At 41.9% G+C, this 27,340-nt stretch overlaps 1 protein-coding gene across 2 annotated transcripts; it reads left to right on the forward strand.

The window, feature by feature from the left end:
• The first annotated feature begins 12 nt into the window (after positions 1 to 12).
• Positions 13 to 26,514, forward strand: phldb3 (pleckstrin homology-like domain, family B, member 3). 2 transcript variants are annotated; one of them, XM_071520338.1, is made up of 15 exons: positions 13 to 373; positions 9,497 to 9,645; positions 9,913 to 10,023; positions 10,342 to 10,479; positions 11,874 to 12,002; positions 14,298 to 14,480; positions 17,274 to 17,384; positions 19,882 to 19,983; positions 20,130 to 20,217; positions 20,852 to 21,023; positions 22,037 to 22,124; positions 22,718 to 22,867; positions 23,947 to 24,154; positions 24,528 to 24,613; positions 25,742 to 26,514. In XM_071520338.1, exons 2-15 carry the CDS (start codon positions 9,499 to 9,501, stop codon positions 25,874 to 25,876), a joined length of 1,848 nt encoding a protein of 615 aa, XP_071376439.1. In that variant the 5' UTR covers positions 13 to 373; positions 9,497 to 9,498; the 3' UTR covers positions 25,877 to 26,514. The 2 variants fall into 2 exon arrangements, with proteins under 2 accessions (XP_071376439.1, XP_071376437.1); XM_071520336.1 differs by having other exon boundaries at positions 14 to 373; positions 23,944 to 24,154.
• Positions 26,515 to 27,340: the final 826 nt, after the last annotated feature.

Here is a 27,340-nt window from a genome sequence, read left to right on the forward strand (position 1 = left end):
GTTGACGCCGACAGGCAGCTCACACCGACCTGTCATTTTCATGGGAAACGATAGGGAGGGATTGAATCAAACCAGAAGAAGATAAAGCTATCAGAAAAAAAAGAAAACAAACCAAAAAAAAAAAACCCTTGGGCTTGACTTGGGCTGTCAGCTTTACAGCAAACAGTTGCTGAGCTCAAAGTAACTTTAAAGGCGACCGGGGCTTGTTATTTCTCAAAGTGAAAGCGCTGTACTTGCGAGTGTCCTGAAGTGAAGTTTCTTTGTGTTTTTTTTCTTACTTTGATTTTTCGTCCGGGTGTTTTGCCGCACTATGTTACGAGGCGGAGGAACTGCATCACGTCTCCTTTAGGGTCAAAAAAGGACGTTTTTCCAGGTAAGAATTGTTGCTTTTTTTTTTTTTTTTTTGGAATTTGGCTCAGTTTCTTTATTACTGCACCCAAGTCAGTACAGTGAGGTTTTACTTCCCCACCTAGTGTAGACAGTTATGCAGTTCCTGTGCTAAACAATATCCAGCAACAAACAACTTCCTAAATATGTTCAAATGGGGCTCCATGCTCTTATTGCCTGACATGGAAAAAGTTTTAGTCCCATTTTATAGGCTACATCTCAATATTTAACTGAATGATACCCAGCAATGAACCTTTTTTAATCCATCTGCAGCTATTATATCAATGACCTACTTATAACAGAGAGGTGTTAATATATCTTCCTGGTGTGGGAAGGTGTGTGAACTCAATTCAAACCTCTGAATGAAACTACCGCACACTTATGAAGTGATATATGCACCTAATTAAAGTCTATGCCTGTGATTTTGACGTAGGCATGGCTTATTGACTCAAAGCCGAATGTATACATGCCCACCTTTTGAGTCATCATGGTTAGTCCTGCCCTTTGCCCCAAATACAGACCTACATAATTAGGATTTTTCATTCCTTATCTGTGGGAATAGCTGCAGTATCTCTCCCTCCGAGCCTGGCTGTTATTTCTCAGCGAAAGACTTTTACCTAACTGGCCGTCCCATGACAGTAAAGCTCAGTTTACACAAATTCCCTGTTTGTTTACAATGTCGCCGTGATATCTCGCCTTTATCCCCCTCCATCAGCACATACAGGGTAAACAGAGTGGGTGGGAGTGTGGAGTCGAGGGAGGGTTGAGAGAAAAGATTGCCTTGGGAGGGTTTGCTGTCTGGGGAGTTGGGAGGTCTGGGTGCAGTTATTATTCTCTCTCTTTCTCTCTCTCTCTCTCTCACACACACACACACACGCAACACACACACACCTTGTTATGAGCGGCATTGGACAAATCTATGTCTGAGCCCTCTGTCCCAGGCTGTCATTAATGGATCACTCCTTCTCTTGCATCACCACAGCTCCCCGAGGTTTTGCTCAGGCCAAAGGAATCTGTTGTCAGTGCAGTTGAACCAGTAGCTGCTTAACGCCTGTACAAGTTACACAGCAGGCTGGGAAGTCAGTGGCCGCCTTGAGGACATTCCTCACAGTATTCCTGCATCTGTGCGTTCACGCCTATAATAATTTCCAGCAATGAGATCAGCTAATATGTAGGCCCAGTTAAAGGTTGGGCCTAGGGTTTATTCTGAAGTAGGCATGGCTTAAAGGAAAAAATCTCTCATTCCAGAAGTTATTTTGTGATGAAGTGTTTGTAATTTACTTTTCTTGGTGTACCCACTGCCTCGTCTACGTCTACCCACAGAGGCCGGGTGTGAACTTGTTCCATTGAGCTGTGGGTTAATACGTGTAGGTGGAGATAGAAATAGCGATAGCAATCAAGAAAAAGTTACTCAAAACACAACATGTCTTGTGGCTGCATTGCATTCTGGTCTATTGAGGCTGCTGTGGGTGGTGAAACTGATAGGCTATCTCTGCCTCTTTTATGGTGGATTTCTCCCTGTTTGATTGCTGAACTTAAGTGTAAAATAGTGAGTCTAGAAGCCCTCACTCTCTGATTCTGAGGGACTGACACCAAAACCTGACATTTACTGGTGATGCTTTAGATTGCTGAAACATTTTCTGCTATCAAACTTCATTGTAGCTGTTTTGTAAATATCTTGATTTGACGTCACATCGTCTACGTTTGGCCAGTTTTCTGCAACGACAACATGGACCCAAAAATGCAAAGTACATCGGCAGTAGCTTCTTTTAGGGTTTGTTAGGGTGTGTTTTTGGGTGGATTTTTCTTTTTAATGCCCAGGTGGATTCATTGTTAGTGAATAGAATACTTGATGCAGAATGTGTAGGCCTAACTTGATATATTGGTAACTTGATAATGTATACAGTAACAGTAGTAAGCTGGGGTCACAGTATACCCAACTCCCCTCAACCAGCGCTACACCACTGTGTGTGCTACTCAGTAAGCATACATATGTTACAGAAACAATTGGATGTGTCACTTTTTCTCCCAGGCCCACACGGACAGTTGGGCAACAGCCAGATCTCTCTGCCCTCACCTGCTCTTCCTGCTCAGAGACTAATGCTGCGATGACAGCTTCCTGCGGCTCGGCTCTGAGCCAATGGTAGGGCGCGTGCAGCGGGCGCCGAGGTCGCTGGGTGTTCCAGAGCGTTTGATCTGTCCGGTGTCAATGTGCTCTTTGGCAGCGAGTCAAGATAGCTCTATGAAAATGTCTGTTTTTATCTATTTGAAGGACTTCAAGGTATTGTACATAAACATACACAACCAAACATGCATGGACACGTACACACATTTAGAGTGATAGCCATTGCAGCCCTTCGTGCATTTATCCTGTATCTATTCTGCATAAATACTGCTTTTAATGTAGTACAGTGGTTCTCAAACTGTGGGTCGGGACCCTAACAGGGTCACAAGATGATTTTGGGGGGTTGCGAGATGATTTACGGGATAGGAAAAAAAACATATTTCTATTATATAATTGTATTATCATGTAATTTTTCAGATTTTTCTCAAATTTGTTTCAGTTTTAAAAAAAAAATACTGATTAGTTTTCAGCCTGTAGGCCTCCTGATAAATCAAATGAAACAAACATTTTTTGGGTGAGCTGTTCACCACTCTGCATGTGCAGCCCGTGATGGGGATTGAGAGTGGGCATCGCTTCGTTTTAAGGGGTCATGAGCCAAAAAGTTTGAGAACCACTTATCTAGTCGAACCAAATTAGTGTATTGTAACACAAAACTCATGTGTTTTTTTTACAACCAGCAGTGTACCAGGCCATTACTGTTAACTTCACTCAGCTGAAAAGAGAGCAAGTCCCTTCTGGATGGAATAAGATGAGGCAGCAAAAAGTGGGACCTCTAGTCGACATCTGTATCGTCAAGTCCCCAATTTGACAATGAAATAGAAAGAAAGAGATAGAAAAGAAAAAAAAAAGTCTTCTGTTCTCTCTGGAAACATTTTGTACTTGAGATACTGATGTTATGATGTCAAGCCTGTTATTGAATCGAGAGACTGAAAGACTGGAGATTGGTCTGTTTGATTGAAGCAGCAGCCTGTAATTGTGGCCTATAAAAAATATGTGACTTGTTCTACCAGTTCTTTTGGCTGAATAACTGGTTTTGGTCTTATGCCTTCTGCAGATGAGAGAAAACCACTTAACTAAAGAAGCCTTATTGCCTTCGCAGCCTGTCCTGAGGAATGTACAGTCTAATACAGATGCCCCTCTCACTGTGTTATGCCACTCTGCTCAGAACAACACAGCGCCGGAGAGCACAGTATAGGTGAAGGTCACAGTGAATACAGTATATGTTGTGGTCAGTGAGTGGCATGCATGACCGCTTCCACAAGTTACAAAAGCTCTGAAAGGATTTGAATCATCATGATGGATTTTTATAGACTGAGCAGAGTTTTAGAGTCATGTTTCAGTCTTTCATTTTTCAGTCTGTGCAACAGTTCAAGATCTGGAACTGGATCTGGAGATCTGGAGTTCCTGCCCAGGGACATATTCATTTAATTGAAATAAAAAAATGCAGTATGGGGAAATCAATCTTCCTCTTTTTTTTTTTCATGGAGTAAATTCTGCTTCAGCCCACAGCACCAGTACCAATCCCCCATTCTCTGTTTATAGTTATGCACATGCACCCAGAGATTAGTTCCTATCAAAATTCATTCCCATTCACTCTGATTCACAAAATAGAGTCCCATTCAGTCTATTCGTGAAGTAGAATTGTGAAGTAGTAGTGACGTGGAATTCAAAAATTGTAAACCTATTCCCAGGGCCGGGCAATAATTCAATATAATCATTTATCGTCTTTCAATAGAATCATCATAATGAAATCATGATGTCGACTCATTTTGATACACAATTCTGTTATCTAAATTAATCATAAAAAGCAAATACTAATTAAAATCTCAAACAAAATTAGATCTGAAACAAATTGGGGAAGACAATTTGAAACCTAGAGTTTTATCATTCTTAATATTATTACCATGCAGCTCAATGTGAGCATCAGTTTGATTTTTTTAACATGTGATTCTGCATATGCAAAGCAGATATAATTTTGTATCTACATTGAAATAATTTCTGATCGTATCGATATTAATTTTGTCAATATCACCTCGGCCTACCTGTTCCCATAACATGATTCTTATATCCAATGTATCTAGAAACAAATGAAAATGATGCCAATTATTATGTCATGAATTGTCAGTTTACACTTTGATTTGAGTGAATTGAACGTGAAGTGACCTCCAAGCCCGGCCTCCCTGGATTAATTTGGGATTGCACACCAGCAGCCACCCCCCCGCCCTTCACTGCCTACCCCCACTGCTCATGTGCTCCATGTGTGACATGTTTCCCCTACACCACCCAAACTGCCCATAGTGACAGCCTGCGCTCTGCTTTCACACCCATACACAGGATGCCACAGTTAACGGGTTAGCGGGTCTTTTGTCCCGTGTGTTGCTGCAGTAACATCACTCTTGTCAGTGTTGTTGACTATATGGTTTTGTGTACACAATGCTTAGCCCCACTTTTTCTTTTAGCCGTTCACCAGTGAGGGGTGCTGACAGGGATGAGGCATTTTAAAATGCTACTGTAATGTTATTGCTACCATTAGGGAACTATATGCTACTGCCTGTTTTCTGGATCGGAGTCATTTTATTTGCCAAACAATAAATAAAAAGAAATTTGTCTTGGCGGCAATGGTGCAGAGGCATACTGATAGATAAGGACATCAGGATTTGACATATTGTGCAGGAGGACAGTGCAAGGCATGCGAAAAACTGTAGACTGTACAGCAGCAGCATAGATTTTCTATTAAATGCTCCTCTATGGGTTGAGAAAACTCTTGGGCTTATGAAACCCTTTCAGAATCTGTTGGATAAAGAAAAAAATGCATGGCGGTCAAGCTGAAAATAAAGCTGTTTTTCTTAGTTCTTGAAAAGTTGACTGTGGAAATATGTGGTTTTCACCCAGCAGCGATGATATACTCAGTATTTCATATCTACTGTATGTGCATTTAAAACTGTAGCATCACAAGACTGTTCAAAAGTATTCTTATTTATTCAACATCCCAGCTATATTCAAATTCTAAAGGAAAATGACATCAAATTAAATGTTCTGGACAAACTCTTCCAGTGTGTGTGTGTGTGCAAACGGTCAGTCTGAAAAGTCGGGAGTTTCTATCATTTGAGGTCAGTAAGCACAATAAAAACAGATTGATTCTGATGAAGTGGCAGCATTGGAAAGTTAACTGATTTGTGCAAACATTGACCAACAAGCTCGAGAGATCATCTTGTTTGTATTTTGCTCAATGTTCCCTGAGAATTACTGGACCTGCCTGTTTTGAGCTGGCTGACAACAAAAAAAACATGAAAGTTCGAATCACAATCTCACATCCATATACATGACAGAGTGAGGAGATATGATGTTGTTGTTGTTGTTGTTGTTGTTGTTGTTGTTGTATTGACTGACTTCTTTCTGGATTAACATTGAGTAGAGTGAGTGATTAGACTTTGTTGATTGGAGCACATGGTGAGATGATATGACGCAAGTAGCATTCTTCTCCTCCTTCGCCCACCCCCTACTCTTTGTGTTGAATCATGCTCTCTCACATTGCTCTGACTGTGTGTGTGTGTGTGTGTGTGTGTGTGTGTGTGTGTGTGTGTGCGTGTGTGTGCACGTGTGTGTGTGTTATGGTGAGTCAGCTGTTGCTTATTGCTGAGTTGTGGTGGATGATTAGCATTGCAGACTGATACACTGACTGAGTCTTCTTGTAGTCATCCCAGCAGCCCGGGGCTTGAAGGTTATGTGTTGTGTCACCTCTGGGTAGCAATTATATAACACACACACACACACAGACACACACACACATTTGACTGTTTATTCCCTCTCATATCATAATCTCTAGAGACGCTCCCCTCCCCTACAATCAAGACCAATTATTTTGGGCCCATTAAAACAGTGTTTTGTTCTTTCATCTTGCTCTCAGTCAGACCTTTGCTCTCTTTGCCCTCTTTTCTCTTTCTGCCTCTGCTCATTTTTTAATCCTCATTTAGTAGCCGCTCTATCTGACCCCCATCTCCCATCTTTCTGTCTCACTCTCTCTGTCTCACTCTCTCTTGTCAGTGCATTGTGTTTGTTTAGCCTTTTGTTTGTTGCATGTGACAAACCACTGTGTTGACATGAAAGCGTGGACTTTACTCCTGAATGCCTCTCTCTCGGCTCTGGTGCTGATAGTGTATCTGGACTGGACTTTAGCTAGAGGTCAGATAGCAAACACTCGTCCTGTATGTGCTGGCGTTTGTTTGGGTAATAATGTAACTCAGTCAGTTTTGGCTCAGTAAAGGTTCTCCCTGCCCTGTTTTCCCTGGAAGTTGACAGCTTTTATTGGAAACCATAAGATCACCCCATTGGGATCAAAATAGAAAAGCTTCTCAAAACAAGTTAATTTGCATTGGAAACTCTCAACCCTTTGGCAGATGTTTTTACTCCTTTGAAGGAAAAATATTTCAAGACTCAATACTATCACTAAATGACTTGTATGATGTATGAAAACGCCACGTAATGCACCTGAGAAACCATGATTGGTCAAAATTACTTCCCATATGAAGGGTTTCATTCCAAAACACTACAGTATATATCAACTTCAGATTAACCTTTTCACCTCATGTTCATTCCTCTATATTTCTACAGCACAGGCCATTACATCCTCTTAAAGGTAACTATAGATAGTTAATATTCAACAGTGACATTTGCTTTTGTGCATTGAGTTCAGGCAGGACATGTAAGTCATGCACGCTGCATCAGCTGATCGTCAGCTGATGGCACTCCAAACATGGCGGTCCGTTTAAGCCTTCAGCTTCTCATTCACCCCTGCTGTTCCTACATGCCAGGCTGCCACACAGTGCTGCTGACTGCTGCTCTCTCCCTCCACCCAGCCTTCCCTGGCTCCTTATTACTCACACATTGGGATGGGATGTTTCTGCCGGCTTGTCTATTCATCTGTATATTCCATTAGAGCTGCAACGATTAATCGATTAATCGATTAGTTAACTATTAAATTAATCGCCAACTATTTTGATAATCGATTAATCGGTTTGAGTAATTTTTTAAGAAAAATAAGTCAAAATTCTCTGATTCCAGCTTCTTAAATGTGAATATTTTCTGGTTTCTTTACTCCTCTATGACAGTAAACTGAATATCTTTGGGGTTGTGGACAAAACAAGACATTTGAGGATGTCATCTTGGGCTTTGGGAAACACTGATCGACATTTTTCACCATTTTCTGACATTTTATAGACCAAACAACTAATCGATTAATCGAGAAAATAATCGCCAGATTAATCGACAATGAAAATAATCGTTAGTTGCAGCCCTATATTCCATATCTGAGTGACATGTGTCCGCTGAATCTTTAGCATGCTGTTTGGATTCATACAGGCAGCAGAACCTGCACTGCCAAATACAACTGAACAACCATTCAGACATAATGGGCCTCATTCACGAAACATGCGTACGATCAAATTTGACCTTAAAGTGTACTTACGAACGTTTCCACAAGCATTTCGGCTTTCATCATTATATACATCTAGGATGTGCAAAAATCGAGAGTCTGTGCATGTTTCATGAATCCCACGTTGGCTTTTTTTGTAGGCATGTTTCTTAAGAACAAAAGTACGAAAAATTTAAGAAAAGTTTCACGAATGAGGCCCATTGTTTTTAACAGTGTGTTCCTGACTGAATCGTTTTCATTGTATTGGAGCGGATGTCACCTTTTCCACATAGACCCAAGTTCATGGATATTGATGATCGTCCAAAAGACAATATTTTTTTTTAAATAAGCTAATTTTTACTGTGACAGTTGGCATGACACCTTTAAAAAGCAGTGTCAATGTGTGCATGCTTCCTCTACGAGCATTATTACATTCTGTGTCCATGTTTACTTCTGTGAAGCTGCATTTTGCACACTTGTTGTCTCACTAGAAATATGACACTGGACACTTGACATTTTAGATCCCACTTCCTCCCCCCTCTTTCTCTCTCTCTCTCCCCCCCCCCCCTCTCTCTCTCTCTCTCTCAGTGTCAGTGTGCCAGTCGTTGTTTGGAAGCCCTCACTCATATCTGGGTTGTATATTTATCTCCCTGCTCCTGCCCCTCCTGCGTGCCCTATAGCCTAATAAGGCCTGGATGGAGAGGGAGGGCAAAGAGGGAGAGGGAACAGGAGACGGTGGGAAAGTTTTGGACAATAGGAATCAAGAGTATTTTCCCACCAGAATATTTTGGTTTGTGTCTGGTTTGAGTCATGTGTGAGTGTACATGCACATGTGTGTTTGTGCTAGTGTGCATGTTTTTGTGTTGAGAGAAACCGCACACATGGGGGATAAAGGGCAAAATGGCGAAAAAAGTGAATGGGGATAACAAAGGCTTATAGCTTGAAATATACCAACAAGAACATATAAAGCACTTTGATGTGGATGCACACTGCATAATGATATTTGCTTGGATAAACGCACATGAATGTGGCAGACAAAAACAATTACAGCTTAGCAGGACTTCAAAGTATATTTTGATGGGCATTATGCATTTTTGTGGGTGCTGCCTCCCTATAGTATTGCATCGATTAGACTAGTTCCATTCACATGCTGCCTGGCTGTGATGCGCTTCAAAAGGCACCAACAGAAAGGCTATTATTTACCATGCATCTGTCCACACACCAAAGTCCTTAGCTAAGAGAGACCCTGAAACATGACCACAAACTACCGCCCACATCCTGCATTCTCTCCTCTCTGTCACTATTACTTCCTCCTCACTGCGAGGTGTTTTCTCCATCTCACGGTCTGTTTTCTGGAAGCCGGGGGGATTTCTGCATTTTAAAGTGCTTATGCAGCATAGTTTATTGCTCAAGTCTGATATCCCCTCTGTGAACTGTCACCTGATCCCGCGTACGCCTTCAGCCATGCAGCGGATTAGATTACCGCAATACTCACTGAAGTCATGTCAGCGGGGGCCCCCCTGCACTGTACCTCTCATTAACCACCTCTCCTTTCCTTCCCCTCTCGGCCTCAGGAATGCCCCGACACAATATGGACAGCCCCAGGAGCCAATGGGAACAGGGGCTGCGGCCGCCGTGGCTCACCCGACTGGCTGGAGGGCAAAGTCCCGCCTCCTCGGGGGCGGAGTCAGATACAGAGAGCAGCAGCACAGAGAGCGAGAAGGTAAGTGAGTGATGGCTGTCCCTCTTTAACTGCAGTCAGGTGAGGCTGTTTATGATGGAGATGAAGACGTGGCATTGGCCCATAAAACCAGCTTATGTAGCTCCTACATATAAGCAAAGCAGGACAGAAAACTCAAAACTGCTGCTGTTTCAGCATCACGCTCCACGCAGCTAAACCAATGAACCATCCTTTCATTTCTAGACTAAAATGTCTGCTTTGAAGCCTGCATGTGATGACTTCGCCTACTGTTTTTCTCCTTTCTCTCAGTCCTGCAGTAAACAGCTGGCGGTGGGCTCAACAAGGGTCCTGCCCTCACCCTCCATGCTCCAACAGCGAATCACAGAGATCGACCAGCAGAAGGAGGAGCTAAAGATTGAGGTGAGATGCTGAGATGCTGTTGGCCAATCATTGGATGACACATCAACCTCTAATTGTCTGGTCACATCTAACGAAAATAACTGCTTTAGCTCAATTAGGCTTCACAAGTAAACTGGGGTCCTAACAGCATCTTTTGTGAATTTAAAAAACCTTTACCCACCTGTCGCAGAGCTTAACCCTGTGTCTGTGCTAAACTCTCTAGGCCATTTCAGAAACACCAAAATACTCAAAGTAAAGGAATGCATATCTGTCTCTCGCTCAAGCTCCGGTCAGTATGATTCACCTCTGCGCCTCACCTCACGTCTCCTGTCCTTTCAGCTGCAGCTGGAGATCGCCCTGCTGCAAGGCGAGCTGCAGACGGAGAGGAGCCAGCTGCACAGACACACACAGCAGCTGCAGGCTCTGCAGGAGGAGGCCAGGCACAGGCAGAAGCACCGACACGCCGACAGACACAAGGTAAGAGATACTCACCATATGTGCATCAGTCAATCTTTGTTTTTCTTTGGTCACAGCTGTGAATGTTTTGCATGTGCTAATGTGTTTTTAAATTTTTTGCCTTGGGTTAGGGTTAGATTGATGATTTTGTATTTTTGTTCTCATGGTTCACGGTCAACAAAATTAGAGACTCTTGGAGACGATAAAGGCTAACCTAACTCCATGAAACGCATGACATCTAAATGACTGAGCATGTGTATCAAGATTTCTCCCAGAGTTGGTGTAGTACAGGCATGTCCATCCACTCTTGGTTGGATGGTAGACGGAGGGTTTGCTGCACAGACCTGTTGTATGGTGTAGTGGTGATAGCAGATACAGAGCATCGTGGAAATGTGATGCCACCTTTTTCATGGTGCATAAAGTCATTATAATAATGTATAATATAATAATGTATATATATTATACATTATTTTGACTGTTGCATTACTTGTCTGCACTTGATGTCCTGCCTTCTTTGGTCCTCTTTCCTTTTGTCTGTTTTTAATTTTTTGTTTGTCCGTAACTAAAGCCTTTTATTTTATTTATTTTGTAAAGCACTTTGTAACACTTGTTTTGAAAAGTCTTACTTACTTACTATAAAGCACAGTATACAGTAGACTTGTAATTGGCAGCCAACTAGATGGAATGTCCAGTAAACACCCAGAAAGTAAGGTTGTCTGTATTTGAACATTTTATGTTGGGAGTGCACACATGCTGCTCTGTGTAGGATCAACTTATGTGAAACTGGTGTCCGATTAGGTGGTGGAATGATTTGAGCTGTATGCAGGGCGGTTTTTGACACCTTGGACCTCATCTCTGCGCTTATTATGACTTGGACTTGTCTTGGCCACTATTTGATATTGACTCAAGTTCTTCCTGCCTATCTAAAAGTCTTGAGTATAAAATGGCTAATTTTATTGATGTTTGGTTTATTTTCTCCCCACTGCCACAAGCAGTTTGAGAGGTTTCACATGTAGAAACCTGGGTAATGTAATGCTTCACAAACTTCAACTCATTGATTGGCCAAATCTGATGCATTGATTAGTTGGGTGTTAAAGAGTTTAGTATAGAGCTGAATTGCACATAGAACTACGTACATGTCTGTTGATTCTTAAGAAACTCCTTCATCATTATTTTTACATTTGGAAGTGCATTGCCCATTTTCGTGCTGGTCTTGAAAAGGACTCCAGTCGTTCTGGTCTTGGTCTTAACTTGGTCTTGACCCCCTTTCGACCTGGTGTTGACTCGAAACTCGACTGGACCTGGTCTTGGAATTGACTCAACTAGTGTGGTCTTAAGTCCAGCCGTAGCATTATATTTACTTTTTTTGTGTGTGTTAGATAATAACTATCCTCTTGCTTCACTCTTTCCTGTAGGAGCGAGAGAGCCTGGAAGAGGAGAGGAGCCGGGTAGAGGAGCTGAGGAGGAGGTGTGAGGAGAAGGAGAGGCTGATCCCCAGTCAGCCGGAGAGCCAGAGAGAGCAGCTAACACAGCAGCTACAGCAGGTGACTGACTGATCTGAGAACAGCCCCATACAAACTGTTATAGAGGCTTTGCAGTTGCGTCACAAATCTTCCAGTAACCACGAATAGTGGTGCCATGGAGGTCCATAATGGATAAATACATAGCAACTGGGCAAGAAAAAGAGAGACACCTGAAAAAGATTCTTGTGGTGTGTGTGTAGGTCAATTCAGTAATGTTATAAAAGTGAGTAGTCTGATGAGGTAGATTTGTTTCCAGGTTTAGGTTACTGTGACAGGAATCTCTTATATAAGCCTTTGCCCCTTTGGTCAGTAGCCTATTCCAAACCATTGTGAGTTGTAGCTTTGGCTTTCAGTTTATGGCTTTATTAGCTAACTAACTAGCCAGCAGGCTAATTCAGCAAAGCAACTGATATTAATATGCGACTATTAGCCGCGACTAGTGCTAGATTCTACTAGATACGTTAGCAAATCAGAGTGTTAACATGACAGTGATAGTTACCTAACCAGATACTATTGTATTGTACTATTGTGCATGATATGCCAGTGAGACAATCCAAGGCTTGTTTCTCAGGAGCATAATGTCAGAAGAATGAGAAAATGATAAAAAACAAATCTGACACTGATTTTTAAATGAAACTCGACTATGTCTAGGAGAAGTAAATGAGAGGAGTGGGGGATCTTATTTAGGATACTGCTTTCCTCTGGGTAGAATCGTTTTTATCCGCCCACTCTCTTGAAACAGATGAAACAGATATGGTAGAGTGATGGTTTTGTGGTTTTCATGAGAACTGAATGCACTTGTATCTCTCTGTAATTATGTAGTGTTTTAATCTCTCTGAAGTTGTCATTGAGAAACGGTAATAAAAATGTATAGACCACAAGCTACTGATAATTGGACACATTGATAAATTATTGCATCTTGTTGTCAGCTATCCAAATAGAACTTATGGCTCCATCTGGCACTTATCAGAGCGTTGCCTTGGGTCATGACAGTGTCTCAGACATCTGGTATGTTGACATCACTGACATGCTGTTTTTCAATTGCACAATGTTGTTTAAAACCTGTGTGTGACTTTTAGTGATCGTTCAGTATGCTGTTCAACCTGATGTGTCAATATGTCACCCCCCCCCACACACACACACAGGGTGCTTATTGTGTGTGAATGTGACACACAGGACAAGATGATGGCAGTTTTGTTTTGTTGTAATGGGTGGTTTGGTGCTGCTGTCAATCCAGAGGAAGTTTGTTGTTTTATGTAGTGTCAAGTCAGATTTATTTATAAAGTGCTTTTAACAGAACTGGTTTGTCACAAGGTGCTCTACACAAAGGGCAGAAATACATATAAGAACAAGAAAACAGATACATTCCAAACCTGAGACAAGGCTGCCTGTTGAGTGTCTCTTGTTTGACGTTTTCTCTTGCTCTGTTCATGTGCACACGTCTTGTTTTCTTTTTGTATGTTTTGTTCTAGCTGTTCTTCTTGATTCGCTGGTATTTAAACCAGTGCTTTCACTTCAAAAATGCCAACAAATATAAAATGCAGATAGTATTTTTAGGAATAATAACAAGTCTGACTGAGGACTTTTGTTCCCAAGTGAGATATCCCCCATTTGAAGAAAGCAACACCCACTGTGAAAAAAATGACAGTGGGCATAAAATTAAAACTCTGTGGATTATTGTTGAGTTATTAGTTATTGTTTAGTATTTGCATAAAAATAGTATCATTGTTGAGGAAGGAATCACCTGTGCATTTGTATTAATTGATTAATTGTAGGAATTAAACATCTCTCTAAAAGGAAGTGTAGCATTTTGGAACCAAAACCAGTTATTTCCTCATACAAAATGATTGACAGTACAAAATCAAAACAAGTAATGACACTTTTCAAAGAATTTTACTAAAGATAACCAAAGTCCTTTGTTAACAAAATGACTTTACACTTCTAGATTGGTTCGTCTTCATTGGAGAGATGTTGAATAATGAATTTCAGGTAAAAAAAATGGAAACACTTCAAGTGTTGCTCATAAGAAATGATAAGGCATCGTAGACACATGAAAAACTCTTTATAAGTGAATTAAAATAATTACAATCAGAACATGATATACTGCAAAAAACTGCAAAAACAACAGCTAATAGCTTATCACATACTCAAAACACAAATTCAAAATATGTGCTTCTAATAGCTCACAATACACTTCCAGTGAGGTGTTATTGATTTTTCTTCTAAAATGGACATTTATCATTTTGGAAATGAACTCTTCAAATGAAAGCAGCAGCTATTAAGACTGATTAGTCTAAATTTGTATCTTTTGCACAGGAGAAAGAGACGATGGAGGCTGCGGTTCGGGCATTTGAGGACTGGGAGTTTCGTGTCCTGGAGCAAGAGAGCGGCATAGGCGAGGAAGACGAGGGCGAGACGGACAAAGAGAAAGAGAGAGAGATCGAAGGGCAGATGGAGAAGGAAATCTCATGCCAGCAGCATGCGGTCAACAGAGTGCAGGTAAACAACACGTCACAGAGGGAATTTTTCCAGAGAATTTCACAGCTGTTCGCAACTTGCTTTACTGGTTTGTAGCTTATCCGCATGCCATGTGCTTTAAATCACAGTTTACTCTTGCGGGCTGATGCTGGATTAACCTTCATGTAAACTTCCATTGAATGCGTTTGTGTGAAATAAGGCTTCCATATGTAGACACACACACACACACACACACACTGCAAACAATGATCTTGATGCTAGTGGGTTAATACACCTCACCTTAACATGCAAAATTGTATAGGAAACACTACACTACAAGTTAAAAAGGTACAGAGTTCTACTTTTTGCCAGGATAAATTAGCTTGTACAACTTTGTACCTTTTTTTTCTTAGAGTGTATTGATTTTTAGTAGTAATTGCAACAACATCAGTAGAACTTATAGACTGTAAAAAAAGATGGATGTAGTAAGTGTGATGTCACCCATAGGTTTATAAGCCAAAAGATTGGGTTTACGATCGCTGCCATGTTGACATTTTTTGCCTGCTATTGGCCCATAATCTGCGACTTATCGATCACTGGACAGGCGACCTGTCAATCACTAGGAAAACAACCCCCTTTTATAACAGTTATATCCCATTTATTCATATCCTGTTAATGACACAATTATTTTGAAAATCACCAGAAGGACCCACATTAGAAGAAGTGAAATTAGCTACTGAGACCATAAGCTCTTATAGAAAAAATGTATTGTCTTTATATTTTGAGTGAGAAGTTGGGTTGTGGTCCCATTGACTTGCATGGAGTTGGGCCGGGTTTGGAGCCGACATCTAGCGGACATTAGAGGAATTGCCGCTTGCCGCTGCTTCCTTATTGGCTTCAAAATTCACCCGTGGTTTTGGCCGCTTGGGAGAACTGATCTCCTCCTACACTTGAGTTACGGTGGCCTGTAGTTGACACAAACGATTAAGTAACATTTTCACAACACAACGCAGAATACTGTAATAATACTTCTGCGTTCTTCTGCCGGTCGCTCGCTTGTAGCATCGCCCTCCATCGTTGAGCAGTTGAAAATACAAGGTGGGGGTGAAGCTAATAGGGAGTGTCTTGATATTCCAGTGGGTGGGGAATTTTTGTTCCAAAACTAAGCGTCCGGGTCAGAAAGTGAGTTTCGAATTACAGAAATCTCAGCACCTGGACGAAGTAATCATTGAGTCATTGGTATTGATCAACAACCCTATCAACCCCCACAGATATATTGTTATTCTCATTATAATTTTTCTGCTATGGGGCAGTAAAAAACTTACTTACTGCCCCTTTAAGACTCAGTACTAGATTAAATGATGGGCATTTACAGTACACACACACACACACACACACACACAGAGACTCACGCTCCTGTCCTGTCACAGCTCTGTGTGTGTCCATGGCTGTCATTGCATGTTAATACCGGCCCTCCTCTCCTCCCCCCCCTTTCCCTCCGTCAAACGCTGACACGAGCGTGAACTCTCCTTACCTCGCGCTCACCAGCATCGCCCCGCCACCGTCACATGACTCCCCACAGCCAGCTAGGTAATTACATCAGAGGCACACATCAGAATGAAAAGAAAAGAGAAAGACGGAAGGAAAGAGGACGGAAAGGAGGAAGAGGAGGAGGAGGAGGAGGGAGGAGGATTGAGTGCACACACAATAGTGAAGAGGATGGATAGATGAGGAACTATGCCAGTTTGAAATAGAAAAGACTCACGTTTTAGTGTGAAGGAGTGACTCAAGAAATAGAAAAAAAAGAAGTTAGTGTGAGACAGTAAGATAAGACATTTTAGAGCAGGGTTGACATTTGGCGACAGTTTAAACATGTAGCTACTTGTGTAATAAATCCCCGGTTTACAATTGCAGTAAGGCGCCAACTGTTGAAACACTGTCACACACTACTGCTGACTTTGTTTACATAGTGATTTATTGGACTGAAGATGTTTTTTCAGTGTCACATTGACTGTCTGAGCTTTGGAAACAAGAACTGATAGCATGCAATGACTAAACATGACCATTACATGTATTTTGAGGCTGTGAAATCTTGTTGTTTTTTTTTTTTTAATAATTTGAGTTATGATGAGTTACGGAAGCTCCAGAAGGCTAAAAGTGAGCATATACCCAAAATATAGATGTTTAAATTAATTTCAGATTGTGCCTTTTATTAGCTGGAGTATGTAGGAGGAAGAGTGCAGAGCGATTGAGGGATGAAGAGAGGGATTGTGTGAGAGAGACATGGAAGTTGACTCAGCTGCAGCATGGCCTCGCTGTAGTTGACAGCTCATTTCTATACCTCTCTCTCTCTCTGTCCCTCTCTCTCTCTCTCTCTCTCTCTGTCCCTCTCTCTCTCTCTCTCTCTCTCTCTCTCTCTCTCTCTCTCTCTCTCTCTCTCTCTATCTGTCTGTCTCTTCCTCTCTAACAAATTTGCTGTACTTACGTGATGATTTAATGTCAGTCGATCATTTCTTCATGTTACATTCCTGCTGTCATGTTTCTCTCTTGTGACTCTGATTAACTTGCAAATGGATGTTTGATTTGCATCGTGTGTCCCTGAATGCATCAGCTTGCTTGATGCACTGCACACAACACACAACACACAAGGGGTCGCATCAGTGACAATATTTACCCAATATTACATCACAGCCTGATGAACAGATTACATAAGAGATTCATCCGGCCGGGCCGGCCGGATGAATTAGTTGCCGCACGTGACGTTTCCTTTTGAAGAGACTATGTGACTATGTGACGTTTCAGGCTGAAGGGAATTGTTTTCTTTGCTGTTTTCAGGAGCGAGTCCAGCAGTTGGATAGAGAGCTGAAGGAGATGGAGAGAGAGAAGGAGAGGGAGCTGAGCGCCTTGAGGAAAGAGAAGAGGGAACTGCTCCATACAACTCAAATGGTAAGAGGATGGTAAAAGGAGCAGTGACAACTCCAGTGTGATCCCAGTGTCCCAACAGTCTCAAGACCTCTGTCCACTTCACAAATTGTTTCATTTTCTGGGATAATAATAATCGTAACAACAATAATAAACACTAGTAATGTTGTATTCTGGCTGTCTGTTTGTCTGTTCTATGTCAGACACCACTGACAAGACTTGGGGAAATGATGCATCTCACTGCAGATTGGAGTTTTAGTGACACAAACATTTTTCAGAGGCAGAGCTGCTCTGGAGGCAAATAATCTCATTGGTTGAGTTAAACCTCAATGGGCAGAGCCAAAGGACCAGAAGTGCAAGTTAGCTAACTGGCAAACTCATGATGTCGGAAGGTCAGCTAGGCTAACTAGCTAACCAAAATAACTTAGTATGACTAGATTGCATTTTGTTCACTTGAGAGCGCTAGGCTTCATAATACTAGCAATTAGGGCTGGGCAATATGGTTGAAATCAATATCACGATAATCATAAGGATTTTTCTCGATATCAATATATATCACGATCTGGTTCATGTATGCAAAATCACGTTAAATAATCAAATTAATGTTCATCTCATTGAACCGAATGGTAATGTTAGGTGTGATGTCAAACAAAACAGAAATATTCAAATAATATTCCTACCATACCTCATTTTATGAGAGTTTTTAAGTAAAATTTGCTTGTCATCATCAATTTAGACAGCAGAAATGTGTGTCACGATATTAAAATATCTTCATATCATCCTGATATGATTCCACTGAAAGACGATAAACGATAATATTGAATTATCGCCCAGCCCTACTAGCAACCTCTTCTCTTGCCTTTTTCGCTGGGCTTCAGCTTCTTTGGCTCCGCCTGCTGAGGTTTAACTCAACCAATCAGATTATTTCTGGCTCCAGAGAAGCTCTGCCTCCGAGAAATGTTTATATAACTAAAACTCGTCACTCACCACCATCTCACCGCTGCCTTTTCGCACTTTCAAAATTGCACTTATTGACCTAAGGGGGGCGCTACAGTTACGGGTTAAAGTAAGGTAGCTTTTGTTGCTGATTGGCTCAGAGGGGGGGACAACAGGTTTACTAATGCCAGGCCTGTCTATCTATCTATCTATCTATCTATCTAAATCTATATTCATTCATTTATTTATTTGTTAATTTCTTAAATAGCAATTTCCATGTTGCCTATAATTTGTATCAGCATTTGGAATGAATACTTGGTGTTCCAAAGTATGTGATTCACCCAGTCACTGATTAAACCATGCTCTGACGTTATCCTCTGACGTTTGCCTTTGATTAGAGTTATGACAGCGAGAGTCTAAATGAGAGGGAGACAAGATCGGGACAAGGAAAGAGCAGATCAGACGTGGAGAGAGAGGGAGAGCGAGAGAGCTTCACCAAAGCTGGAGGGAGGGAAGGAAGGGATAGAGAGGGAGGAGTAAGCAATGTGAGGGAGGGTGCTGCTGTGCTTGTTAGTGTGTGTGTGTGTGTGTGTGTGTGAGTGTATGTGTACATGTGTGTGAGTGAGTGAGTGTGTGACAGAGAGAGGGAGAAAGGGAAAGAAGATAAGCTGGGAGAAGTTTCACATCCTTGCGGCAGCCGGTAAGCCGAAACATGCACTCAAATCAATTTGCTGAGGTGTGTTTGTCAGAAAAGTTCCTTAATGTTAAGTTCATCAGCTATTCTAAATGAGGGAGAGAGAGCGAGAGAGAGAGAGAGAGAGAGGTGGAGGGAGGGGAAGAAGGGAGTGGCAGGAGGAGAGAGGGACAGACAGTGTGTGTATGACTACTGTATGACTGCCTGTACGATGCGGTTTGTAAAGTGAACGTTCATTGTGAGAACTGGTTGTGTCAGAGAGAAACTGAATTATACAATGGCTGGTTTCAGCCAGACAATCCGATTGGTCACACAGACTCTCCCTGTAGTAACAAGGGAGATAGTCAGCAATCTTTCCTGGTTTATATTCTTAGACATGTGTCTGCCTTTGAGGAAAACTTTTCAGACAGTACACAAGGGCTTGTAACCATCGTATAAAACTGTTTTAAAGAATGCTGTCTTGGGTATTGTGGCTATACTGAATGCATATTCCCTATATGTCAGCACTAGTATGGAATGGTGAGAGAGGCAGATAAGGGTTAAACAGCAGACTGCATGCGGCGACTGAATTGCTCATGTGTTTGTGAGTCAGGGAGAGAGGGAGGGAGGGAAGGAGGGAGGGAAGGAGGGAAAGATAGTGAGGCAATGATAAGTTTTAACTCATTAGTGTACTTCTCGGAAGTGGGAAAGTTTCTATTCTCAGCCAGATGTGGTATGTCTGATGCCTGTCGCTGAGTAAGTGTTGCAGCTGGATATCCAACCCGCCGCTCCAGTGTGTTAAACAGTTACAGCGTGTTTGTGCCTCGTAACCAATTTCATTATGGAATAAAAAAACTGCTTTATGGCTTGCTGAACGTGCATCCAAGTTTCATTTGGTCCCACTTCTGGCAGGTTCTGAAAGAGAAGAAGCCGCTCACTGATTGGTCGAACATCACCGGCTCAGCCCCTTGCATGATGTCACTTTCCCCACTGACCATTCACAAACCTCCTCAGGTACAGTATGCGACGCGTCACCATGGATACAGCATGTGTTTACAGGATTCTAGACTACTGAAATGACACAGATTCAGTTGTTTGTCGCACGGCTCATTCTTCACGCCACAAACTGCTACTGTTATCTGGTTGTTTTTTTTTTGCAGGAACCATGCAAAGAATCCACCAGTTTGCCCAGAAGACGGAGCTCGCACCGCAACAACAAACTCAACGATAGGCCGCTTTCGGCACAAGGTGAGCAATTACTGGCCCTCAATCATGCTGCTCTATTGTGCTCTTGATTGCTTACGCCTAGAGCACCATGATATGGAACAATAAGCACTCTTTCTCTCCCCTCTTGTCCTCATTTTGTCCGTCTGTTTGTTCAGTTCCCTCCCTTTCAGTTGAATCTAAGGTGTGTCAGTGGCGTCAGAGGGGGTTATTACCGTGGTAGAAAGCAGGATTTACCTGTATAGACCGGACGAGCCAGTGTAGCTTCCATATACGGTTGGCTAGGCTTAGTTTGCTGTGCAATCAGCCAAAACCCCTTCAGTAGTATCTGTTTTTCACACACACCTAACCGTCACCCAATATCTGGGTAGTTTGATCTATCAGGTCGTGTCGAGTCATGCCAGGTGTGTGTATGTGTGTATTTGTATGCTTGCACCTGTATGTCTCCTTACTCTTCATTGTGTCTATTCCCGCATGCTCGAACTACAAATACTGGTTGTTATGTGATCTATCATAAAGATACACTGCTGCCACTTGCATCATTTCTCCCAACAAAGTCTCCTGACACATCTTACGTAATGTTATTTGCACTAGCCGATGCACGGTGTTCCTGCTGCGTGTCTTACTCTTGTCTCCCACTGTCTCCCTCCTCTCCCAGGCCTGGTGAGGACCGATCCAGACAGCCAGAGCCCAGAAGCCTTCGCCTCCCCCCTCGCCTCCCACAGACTGAGCAACGGGCACAGCAACGGGCACAGACCCGGGCACAGCAACGGCAACGGCGGCGGGCTCCTGACTCCGTGCAACAGCGCCAACAGCTCTCGCGCTGCCAGGTCGGTTGTTTCACAGCTCGTTTGGTGAATGCTTTTCAAAAGGAATTAAATGTTGAGTGGCTTTTTTTTATTGTATTTTTAGTGGTTGAGTCGAGGTTTAGTGGGTTTTTGAGACTTTATATGGAACAGAGGAGGGATGTAATTCATGTGTGTTAAACTTTGAGTCATAAATGGAGAGATTCGGGGGCGTGTGAAAGGTTTCACTTCAAAATGCAACAATTAGAGTCTTTTTTTTTTGCCAACTGCTGTAAATGTGCAGAAATATGGTTCATAAGTTCATATTGGCACACATGGTAGAGGGAGAACAGGACCTTACATGCAGTGCAAAGGGAAAGTGAAGGACATGTAATAGACAGTAGATTATGCATATTGCTCTACATAAATATGCGTATTAGTATTATTATGCATATTATAGGCATGAATATTACTCTACATAAATACACAATTATGCATATTACTATTAATATGCATATTATAAGTAGGCATATTACTCTACATAATACATAAGGCATTCACTATATGCATTTAGGCAGTGTGGGATGCAGTAGGTTCCAGTGCATTGGAGCAACATACAGCACCATGTGACAGTTGCACAAAGTAGGAGGGGAATGCATGAAATAGTTCTGAGCATTATGGAGCTTGGACATACAGTCGTTTCTAAGGTTTAAGTAGAAAAGTAAACTTATAGAAGACTTGTGCAGACATTAAAAGTAGTCCCAAGAAAAGTTCTTACCCATGTTGAATCTGTAACTGTTCCATCATATGTTTTACTGTCATGCCAGCAATAATTTGGTAAAAGCAGACCTAGCCAATGTGCCAATTTTCCAAATAATAGATATCTCATTTTGGACTGAATCTCTTCATATTTTTCTATGCATGGGGAGAGTGACACTACCGTTGACAACTTTCTTTACGTCTTCTTCTTTATACTTGGCCAATGCAGTGATTCTGATTCAGATTCCAGCGATGATTAATATAATCACAGTGTTGAATGCCTCCGCTTCCCCTCACAGCCCAAGCCAAGGCCTGCTGGATCTAGCGGAGATCGAAAAGCGACTGAGGGAAGCCAAGGCAGAGAGAGAGAGGCTGCTGAGAGAGAGGGTGAGTCACCTGCAGTGGGAAACACTAGCTGGCACCTCGAATCACCACCGACACACTGCATTAGACACGGCTGTCTGACCGCTGACGCCCACTCAGCTCGCACATGACGGTCCAAGAAAACGGCGAGCAGATGGCTGAATGCTTTAAATGCACGTATGCAGTATTGGCAGAAATAAAGCTTACAGATTTTCAGCTGCATGCTTGTGGCTCGACTCTCCGGATGAAGCACCACAACCAGGTTTTTCAAATATTAGTTTATGCTGGTATGCTGGTTAAGTTTTAGACAGTAGAGTTTCAAAGCAACTTTTTGGAGTACGTAATACACCAATATCGGGTAATACTTGTTTGTAACTACTGTGTATAGATCCAGGAAGCCATTGTAAACGCTTCTAACTCAGCAGAGAATCTTCATGGTCATGTACTTTTTTTTTTAGATACCTAGGTCCCACACTGAAGTTGGTGGTCACATATTTTGGGAGATGGCTGATAATGTGTTATGATTTGTGTGTGTGTGTGTGTGTGTGTGTGTGTGTGTGTGTGTGTGTGTGTGTGTGTGTGTGTGTGTGTGTGTGTGTGTGTGTTTGTGTGTCCAGGAAGAGCGACGGCGGTTGCTGGTGGAGGAGAGACGGCAGAAAGAGCTAAACTCTCCCAGGACCGAACCACCAGAGCCGGAGAGCCCACAGAGGCCCGACCCAAACCCACAGGAGCACCCAAGGGTCACTTCTGCACCCAACTCCCCAGAGGTGAGTTGATACCTATGAAGTGGCAGTCTTCATTTTCCCAGCATTTTTAGATTTAGTGATAGTCTTTTTTAATGCAAATAGCCATTAGATTTAGTTGGATTTTAGTCATAGCATGTTGATTAAATTTACTGAAATAACTGAAATAATCACATTATAGTCTAAAAAAAATACGTCCACTTCAACAGCTCAGTCACAGAATAGAAAACAGCAGCCCTCTTTTAGTGTAGATTACATGCAACATGTAAACATTTTCCTATTTTTCTATTTTTGAACTCTACACTCAGCCTTATAAAATGAAACAATCATATGTGTGTGGGAATAATGGCAGAAATATTCAGTTTAATCAGTAAGTACAGGTAATAAAAAACATGTGACCGTACTATACTTTAGCTTTATATAACCAGGAACTTCACCTGTATCCATATAGTTTCAAATATTGAAAGAAAGCAGCTCCACGCCCAGATAGTAAGGAGATGGAAAACTGTCTGCTGCAGTGTTTATTTGTTTCATCATAAAGTAGAATCATTTCAAATGGGACAGAATATTTAGTCGGCATAATCTTTGTTGACAAAATTGCAAACAGCCTTTGTCAACAAGCATTTTAGTCATTAATTTTGTAGTAGTGTTAATAAGATTTGACAAAGGCTACAGTTACACTCATTCCAATGCAATTTTTTATCATCTGATCATGCCAGAATGCATTAAGTGACATTTTTGGATGCTCCAAATTAGATTTTTGCTCACATCACTTTTGAATCTTCAAAACCAGGGACACAACCCAGACACAATGAGTATATGAGCAACGTAAAGAGATGGAAAGACAGGAACATCAGGGAAAAGTAAAGCCACAAGGACACAAAGACACATATTTAAGTACAATACAGACACAAGAAACACATAACAGATCCTTTCAGTGGGACATGCACAGCAATGCAGTCTCATAAAATCCAAATTTTATGGTCAGATCTAAAAAACAAACAAGTGTAACCCCCGCCGTTACAAAAGCACTACCAGCCTCAATCCCCATGAAAAACAGAGGGACCCTTTTTCAAGTGCGTTTCCATGTGTCTCTTTAGCAGCGCAGCCTCCCCCTCTTCCTCTCTGCGAACTTTGACCTGCGGGCCCATGTGGAGTCTCTGGGTCACGGCGTGGCGGGCTGCATGGGCCTGCGCATGACCGCACGCCGCTGTGCCGGCTTCCTCACCAAACGAGGGGGCAGGGTCAAGACCTGGAAGAGGAGATGGTTCCTGTTCGACATGGACCACAGACGACTAGCCTACTATACAGGTTAGACGGGCTGGGAGAGTGGCGTGTATGAACAGGCTGCGTGTGTGTGTGTGTGTGTGTGTGTGTGTGTGTGTGTGTGTGTGTGTGTGTTGTGCATGCTTGAATGGAAGCCTTCTGTGTCTCACACTAACACACTCAAGGGAAGTCTGGCTTATGGAGAGATAATATTACATGGGTAACATTGTTTTCCAACCCCTGCCCCCTATACATTTTTTTTTTTATGGTATACTTTCTCACACTGGTCCCACAACAGGTGTGAAGTTAAAAACTTGTTAAATCGAATTACTTTTACAGTTCAGAGAAGTAGAAATAATTGAAAATCACCAGTTGTAATGAGTCTATTTCAATCATGTTTTGTTCCTCCTTCCTGCAGACTGTGATGAGAGGAAACTAAAGGGAGTGATCTACTTCCAGGCCATAGAGGAGGTTTACTACGACCATCTACGCACAGCCACTACAGTGAGTTCTCATACAGTATGCGGTGCATTTGCAGAACGAATAGTATGTCAACTGACTTCCAAAAGATCCATGAAATTGTTTAGAGTGTGTACTGCTCACCCAGCTTTGATCAGGTGCTGGAGTTCCCGGTCCGATCCACAGCGAAAGACTAAAGATCACGCACACTTAGATCCATGCAGTTTACATTTATTAAGTCGACTTCTCAGGCTACAAGCCCTTCATCAGAGCAGACATGGCACATGATGGATAGGCAAGCATAACATAAGCATGTATCCCAAAATCCATGAAAATAGTTTAGACTGCTGTGGCCATCAGTACAGATATGGTATAATTGCGGTCAAGTCTCTGTTTGTCTCTGTTTTCTTTTTTACATTTTTGGAGTGCAGCCACTCCTCTTTTTCATGGATTTCTTTTGGAAGTCAGACTTTTGGCAGGGCTCAACCAGGTTTGAAAAAAGAAACAGAAAGCTCTCTGAATGCCCAAAGGCATTATTAATATTGCTGATATTTTCTCAGATTAGCATACTCAAAATGTCCTCCCAATAAGGGGATTACCTTCGCTCAGTTCAAACCAAATACCAATTTAGAAATCTGGCCTACCGTGGATTTAAAGTCACACTGAAATGAAAAATTACTTTTTCACCTTTTTAGTTAGACGTATTTGACAATTTATGCCAAAAAATCACAAACTAATTTATTTTCTTGCATTTTTATATCAAAATGTCATTACTTTTACTTTCTGGAAAACAAAAAAATCTTTAGTGGTGACTTCATTGTGTACCAGGAGGCATAAATAAAAACCATCACAGATTTTGGCACAATCTCTCCCCTCCTCCCATCAAATACCAAATCAGACTTTATTTGTATAGCACATTTCATACAAGCAAATGCAGCTCAAAGTGCTTCACAACACAGATAAAAATGCAATGGAATAAACAACCAGAAAAGAGGTCTTAAAAAAAAAAAAAATAGACAATGTATATAAGAATAGAATAAAATGGGAACATTTAACATAACTGTTTTTCTCTCCCTAATTGATGTCCCATTGGTTTGTACTTTTGAATGACCCCCCCCGCGTTATGTCCCGCCCCCACTCATGATGTCATCACTTTGTCTCCCTGCCCTCCAGTCTCCACGGCCCAGTCTGACGTTCTGCGTGAAGACGTACGAGCGTCTCTTCTTCCTGGTGGCTCCCAGCGCAGAGGCCATGAGGATCTGGATGGATGTCATCGTCACAGCGACAGACGAGCACAGCCGTTATTGACCCCTGCCCTCCCCTCCCCTCCCCCTCCCTCCCCCTCCCTGTGACTGTACGACCGAGGAGCGACGCTACTGACCAGACTGAACATTGATAGTGGTTTTTCCCTATCTGAGGGACTGGTGTGGTTGTTAACCCAGTGACTGCAGGACCATTTTGGACCTGCAGTCATGAGAGCATGGACAGAGGTGCAGTGGTTAGAAGTGCCAGACGGACAGAGAAGGAGCAGATGAATTCCCTGTGGAGGATTCATAAACGCTCCGGCACAAAAGGAGGAAACCGTTACTGAAGAAACGATGCTTCAGTGGAGGCAGAAGTTCACTACTGAGCAGCTACAAAAACCACGACCAGCTTTACCAACCGGCAGACTGGGGTGTCTTCGTCCTGCAGGGGGATTTTACTGTTTGGGCCTGATCTCCCCCCGGTGGTCACAGTCCAGTATTACAGGACCAGCATACACTACAATAGAATATCTATTATCTTAATTTTCAATAAAAAATAAACAAAAAAACAAAAAAAAACACAGACTGTACATTCAATTGTCATGATTTAAGTTATTGTTTGGAACTGTATATGGATGTGATATACAAATGAATGAAGGCATACACTGTTTATGACTGCACTATTAAAAGTTTATTCATAAACACTTGGGGTTAGTTTGTTCTGTGGTACTTTTAATGAAGGTTAACAGCTTCACACTGTAGACTGTTTCCCTGATAATACAGTGTGCAACACCAATTAAACAATAAGTCAGACTGTGCAAATTAAAACACTGAAGATAAGATGGAGTATTTTTATATGTACATTCAACACAAAAAACATAAGTTTTATTTTAGTTTGTTGTAACTATCTGGTTACTATCCGACTCCAACTTAGAAGTAAGTAACTAAGTTAAAAGATGCTTTGTTTTTGTTTTGTGCGGTATAAACCAAAATGATAGGCCAATGTAAAGTATATTAAGTCGAAATTTTAGATTACAAATTGTTAGGACAGGACAGTAATGCCTGACAACAGGACTAACATGATCACTCAGGCTTTTGCATCTACCTTGCTGTCTTTGCCATGCCAGGAAACAGATACACACCATGACAGAGCTACCAGAGACCTTCCAACATGGACACAGCCGCTCCGGCCTGTAGGCTGCAGCACAACTGATTTACTCGTCCACCTGTTGGGAACAGAACAGGGTGAAGGATAACTTATCTGACCATCACTTTTTTTCCACTGCTCAGTAGACTGCTGCCTTTGTTCTTTTGTTCTTCACTTGCAGACAGGTATTTTATGTGATAGGAGGTTCATATTAGACATTAAATATTGGATATTGACAAGTCACAATCATCTGCCAATATGACTGACCACAGCTACATAAAAACAGTCTGTAAAGTCTGCAATTAAATTTTATTTTCTTTGCACATTTCAATTTAATTGGGTTTTTTTAAAGGCAGCAATGTAGCGCTGCTGCTACTACTG

The sequence above is a fragment of the Centroberyx affinis genome, unplaced genomic scaffold (genome assembly GCF_046629955.1).
Source record: "Centroberyx affinis isolate AG114_WGS23_722 - 3 ecotype Tasmania unplaced genomic scaffold, CSIRO-AGI_Caff_v1 ptg000792l_1, whole genome shotgun sequence".
Classification (NCBI taxonomy): domain Eukaryota; kingdom Metazoa; phylum Chordata; class Actinopteri; order Beryciformes; family Berycidae; genus Centroberyx; species Centroberyx affinis.